The sequence below is a fragment of the Cebus imitator genome, unplaced genomic scaffold (assembly GCF_001604975.1).
Source record: "Cebus imitator isolate Cc_AM_T3 unplaced genomic scaffold, Cebus_imitator-1.0 Scaffold533, whole genome shotgun sequence".
In the NCBI taxonomy this organism is placed as follows: domain Eukaryota; kingdom Metazoa; phylum Chordata; class Mammalia; order Primates; family Cebidae; genus Cebus; species Cebus imitator.
This window is the reverse complement of record NW_016107848.1, coordinates 558558-564541: the sequence shown is the minus strand read 5'-3', so window position 1 is coordinate 564541 and position 5984 is coordinate 558558. Positions and strand designations below refer to the sequence as shown.

The following is a 5984-nucleotide window of genomic DNA, read 5'->3' as shown; positions in this document are numbered from 1 at the left end:
CGGGGTTTCACCATGTTGACCAGGATGGTCTTGATCTCTTGACCTCGTGATCCACCCGCCTCGGCCTCCCAGAGTGCTGGGATTACAGGCGTGAGCCACCGCGCCCGGCCCATATGTCTATATTTTCTAAAGATGTGCTTTCAGCTTTTAGCTATGCTTATCTTCTGTTTGCCTAAACAAATGTGATTTGGCAATGAAAAATTTGATCAAAACAAAGTAAATGCACACTTAAAGATATATTGCTGAAGTAGCTTAATTTGAGCTTGGATATTTTGAAATCCTTTCAATTGTATTCTCATGTCTCTTGATGGAATGCAGATAGTTGGATTGAACATAAGATTATCCATATAGAAATTCCCACTATGAATTAAAACTATTAAGCATTTGACATATAACTAATTTGTTTATGTGTGTTTATTTTATCCATACATGTGATTATTGTCATTGATATTTATATAGAGAAAGAGTTAGATGTATAAAAAGCACTATGACTTTTTTACCTCAATAAGTATGTAATTTTAGACATTGTATTTTGGAAAATTAAATAATCTAGATTACTTTGATAAATATTTATTTACATTGTTATCACAGTTGTTGAATTAGTTTTACCAAGTTTTTTTTCTTCAACAGGACTACCAAAAAAGGTCTAAAAAATGTCTGTGCCTTATAGCTCTGAACTTAACCTACAAATTGGCAGTAAGAGACTTGTAAAACTCATATATGGGGTCTGCGTAGTGTTAATGTTTGAGATTTATTTCCCCCAAAAGGTTCATAAACAGTATGGACAAATATATTGCACTCTGCAATTTTGATATGATCATAATGTAGGATGGGCAGTTTGACAGGTTTAAATAAACGTTTAAATTAAATTTGTTAGGCATTCTGCAGTAAGAGTCCTGTTACTGACTAGCATCAATTTATTTTTACTGAACATTTTCCAAAGAATAATGGCATATGTCCCTTCCAAAGAACTGAGTGAGAAAGCTATTGCAAAATAACACTGAATTATTGTCTTTTCTGCCATTAGTTGGTAGACTTGTCCATTTAAGAAGCCACATCTATTTTCAATCATTAAAATATGCTTTATATCCCTAAAGCATGCAATCTCCAAATGACTTTCTTGAGCTCACATAATTTGGGACTCTTGTTAATTCTGTAAAGCAGTTTGCTGCTTGTTGATGCCAGTTTTTACTGTCAAGGATTATCTGTTTTACCTAGTCTTTTGCTTTTGGTTCACGCTTCTTACTTCAGGTTAAAAATAATGTATACCCATTTTTGTAATTTATTTGTTAAGAAATATCATCAGCTATGCTCAGACTCTATAAAGATAGATATGACTAGGTCATTTTCTCTATGAAGTTCACCTTTCAGTCAGTAAGATAATCACAGATAGAGCTATTTATGAAGTAATAAATACTGTAACAGGACCATGTACAGAGTACAGTGGAAACACAGCTGAGGGTAAAATAAGTTTCATGATTCATTATGTAACATTGTTTTCAATCAGTGTTGCAAAGCACAAAAATAATTGTTGAAGACGTGTGTGGGAAGAGAAATATGTGAAAACAGTTAAGCTCCTTAGTGAAAGTTTTAATAACAAATATTCTAAAGTTATGCTTTTTCATCAGATTATGAGGACATATCTTTTTAGTTTGAATGTGATTATTCCTGCATAGTCAATTTTTGTTAGTGCTAAATATCTCTCATTTTAAATTCAGAGATGCCTGTTTTCTTTTTATAGGGGACCAAATCACAACATGTTCATGAGTACATGTAATCTTGGTTGACACCTTTTAAAAATATATAGCTGGATGTAATTTGAAACAATTAATTGATTTGTTTGTCTATATGTTGAGCATCTATCATGTGCTAGGTACTTTACTAGAGATGGATCTTACTGTCATGGGGCTTGTAGTCTAATTATAAAATCCCTGGAGCATAAAAGGTTGTTGTGATATTTTTTGAAACGTTTACTCAGGAATATGTATGTAGATGTGTAGCAAAAAGCAACATTTTGTACAGAGGTATCACCAGAGTAAAAACAGTATGTATCAAGTTTTTTAAAAAAATTCAGAATTGTTCCTTTAGGTTGATATTCCATAAAGGTTTTTGTACCTTTGGAATTCAAATATGAACAAATGAGAATAACTAGATCGGTAGCTACAACAATAGTGTCCATCTCACTTTATGGTTTCAAAAGTAAAGCAAAGGATACTCAATGAAATTTAAAACATCGAAAGTATGTCTCCATGCTAGGCCATGACTAATAGGAGTATGGAATTGTCAGTTTGATGTTTTCTTGGTTCATGATTATTTATGCAGCTGTTACTTAACTGACATTCATTTGGAGTTGAGTGTTGGAACAAGCAATACATTAGATTAATCTGTGTACCCAAATGTGTGCTGTAGAGTTGTTTCATAATGTGTATATCTGATGTTTTTTATCCTCCATATGATACTTCTTAAAGAGAGATTATGCCAGTAGCAATTAGGGAATTGTTTTCCAGCCTTTTTTCTTTTTAATAGCCCTCAGTTCAGCATAGGCGAAAGTTGAACTGACGAGAGGAGGGCAGGAAATCTTGTTTACTGCCTCCAACTCCCCCCCAACTATCCTTCTAAACTGCCCACATGCAGGGTAGCTCAAATGTGGTATCATTACTGAGGGGAGGAGCAGGGGATGCTCGGGCTTCTGTTGCAAGCCAGTGTAAGAAAACATGAATTGGAAGGAAAGGCTGTGGTTCTCTCTAAAAGTAAGTTAAAGAGGGTTAGGATAAGAAAACTGCTGGAGAGCTATAGAACTATAGAACTAATAGGCACGAGCAGAGACCCTTGTGGCCTCCTGTAAATGTTTTCCCTCACAATGCGTGTTCTGTAGAGAACAAAAAAGCTGTGTTCCATTTTGGTTCTATGATTCTCATATGTTCGGTCTTTACTAAAAAACTCTGATTAAGATATGCTTGATAATTGGGCATTTCGAATTGCATATTATGCATGGGCCTACCTTAAACATGTAGTTTTTTCTTTTCCCTGTTGTAAGGAGAAAAGAAATATCTTCCACTGTACTTTTCAATTTTATTCAACCCAATAGGCAGGTAAGAATTTGAAACTCATCTGACCACTGAATTGCTTGTGAATTAAAGGTAAAACAAGATTAGAGTATAACTGGCAAACTATATTGGTACCAACAGATTGCTGCTTTTCTTTTTCTTTATTTTTTACTGTACAAAAAAGAATCATATTGCATTTACATTGAAGAATATAAAATATTTTAGAAAGAATATCCTCTATCAATTAGAATTCAATAATTGTTTATGTATCTTACCCTGGATTTTTCTGCCTCACTTTAGTCTTAATTTTCATTAAAAATATAGACTATAGAGTGTAGATAGGTATAAGACATAAAATTTGGCACATTTATCTCATATTAGACTGTAATTTTGAAAATAGTGATAGTAGTAATTTGATGCATCTGGAATTTGTGTTTCTCATATCGTCGTAGATTTTAACATTGTGTTTTTTTCTTTTTTTTCTTCCCTCCCTACTGCCCCTCTCCTCTCAACAGTCCTGGTACCTGGGCTAGCTTGGTTCCTTTCCAAGTGTCAAATAGGACACCCATCTTACCGGCAAATGTCCAAAATTACGGTTTGAACATAATTGGAGAACCTTTCCTTCAAGCAGAAACAAGCAACTGAGGGAAAAAGAAACACAACGATAGTTTAAGAAATTTTTTTTTTTTTTTTAAAAAAAGGAAAAGAGGAAGACTGGACAAAACAAAACAAAGGGAGAAAGGAAAGAAACTGAAGAAAGAAGATAACAGACCAGCAATTGCAGCACTTACAATCACTAATTCCCTTAAGGTTGAAACTGTAATGACATAAAAAGGGTCAATGATATTTCACTGATGGTAGATCGAAGCCCCTGCAACATAGCCTTTGTTACATGAAGTCCGCTGGGAAATAGATGTTCTGTCTCTATGACAATATATTTTAACTGACTTTCTAGATGCCTTAATATTTGCATGATAAGCTAGTTTTATTGGTTTAGTATTCTTGTTGTTTACGCATGGAATCACTATTCCTGGTTATTCACCAACGAAGGCTAGGAGGCGGTGTCAGAGGTGCTGGGTGACAGAGCCATGAGCCAGCCGTTTTATAAGCACTCTGATTTCTAAAAGTTAAAAAAAATATATAAAGTCTCTGTAGCCTTTAGTTATCAGTACAGATTTATTAAATTTTGGCCCTTAACCCAGCCTTTTCCAGTGTGTAACCCAGTTTGAAATCTTAAAAAAAACAAAAAATGAAAAAAAAAGGAAAAAAAGAAAAAAGGAAAAAAACAGTTTGAACACAAAGGCTCTATGGAAGAAATGCCTCTATGTAGGTGAAGTGTTATCTCTGCATGCAACAGTAAAAATTAATATAATATTTTCCCCACAAAAAAAAACACTTAACAGAGGCAAGTGCAATTTATAAATTTATATCTAAAGGGGAACCATGATTATAAGTCCTTCAGCCCTTGGACTCTAAATTGAGGGGATTAAAAAGAATTTAAAATAATTTTGAACGAATTTATTTTCCCCTCAGTTTTTGAGGGCATTAAAAAGGCATTAAATCAAGACAAATCATGTGCTTGAGAAAAATAAAATTAATGAAAACACAGCACTTATGTTGGTTTAGCTGCAGCCTCCTTGGAGGTAGAATTTATTTATTTAAAATTACTGGTTGCATCAAGAACCCATAGGGTGTATAAAAGGTTCTATAAAATCTGCATTCTAGAGACAAAGAGGCAGGCAAATCCATGTCACAAGGGTAAAGCTTACAGTTTACAAACTGGGAACGCCAGGGTGTAGGATATAAGAAAACGCACTCTTGAGAAAACAAATGTAATCAGGGTGCTGAAAACTTGCATGGTGCTTTCAGACATTAGCCTTGTTCAACAAATTTCTTGTATTGACAGATCCATAGTGTGCATGGGCAGACACATTTTGCCTCTATGTCTCTTAAAATTTTAATTAAAAATACTCTTTCCAGTAATCCTAATTTGCACGAAGATATAATGTCCACATTACGTGCCTTGCCTTGAAATCTAAAAAACAAAAAACACAAAAAAAACAAAAAAAAACAACAAAGTGACATCACTACACTTGTTTTGCTGCATTTATTATCATTTTAAATCTTTACCATTTTTATGACAAAATATTTTGTACTCCAGACGAAGAAAAATGTGTGACATCATGGATTTTTTAGACAGTTATACCTTTATCTCACATTTATAAAGCATATCATGGCTGTGTATAGTTGCCGCTTAAAAATTGTAATCGACCAGCAATATTTTCAGTATTTTGGTGTTTTTTTCTATTAACCTTTCATGTTTTTCATCTTCCAATTAATATTTGGGGGGAGGGGTTTCAAATTTATACGAATTATGCAATACCAAGTTTTGCCTATGTAGGTAGTGCTTTTAGCTGTATTGGTTATTATAGGTAAGTACACAGATTTAAAAAAATAATGTATGCTTTTTTGTGTGTTTGTTTGTTTTAATTGACCAAAGTGGGTACTGCTATTTTTGCAGTGTGATGAGGTCCTTTTGTGTACTGAGAGATGGACAGGGGATTTTTTTTAATATACATATATATATATTCTGGGGTGGGTGGGAGGATTTTTAACACTTTACAGTGTAGCTGTGAAGCAGTGCACCCTGAGATGGGCCTGGGCTGCAAAGCGACTGTTCTGCCTACTGTGACAAACTTCAACTTACACAGGTTCCCCTTTCTAACTTCCTACCTGGGGTGCAAGCTGAACTCATTACTGGTTTTCATAACAACACAATAGTAAGAACAAGCAAACACCACAAATTCTCCTGGAGGCAGACTTGGCTTAAAAAGGCAGACTTGGCTTGGTGATAGTTTTTCTTGAAAGTTCCAGATCCACAGTGGAGAGTGAGCCTGTCTCATATTTGGCAAAAATATTTGTTGAAATGTCCACATA

At 34.2% G+C, this 5984-nt stretch overlaps 1 protein-coding gene across 13 annotated transcripts in view; it reads left to right on the top strand.

Annotated features, from left to right (window-relative positions):
* NFIB (nuclear factor I B) overlaps positions 1-5502 on the top strand; it is a 441470-nt gene extending 435968 nt beyond the window's left edge. For all 13 annotated transcript variants that reach the window (XM_037733504.1, XM_037733509.1, XM_037733508.1 and 10 more), the window contains one exon: positions 3563-5502. In XM_037733504.1, coding sequence (XP_037589432.1) covers positions 3563-3692 — 130 coding nt within the window. In that variant the 3' untranslated portion in view covers positions 3693-5502. The remainder of the gene's footprint in view (positions 1-3562) is intronic.
* Positions 5503-5984: the final 482 nt, after the last annotated feature.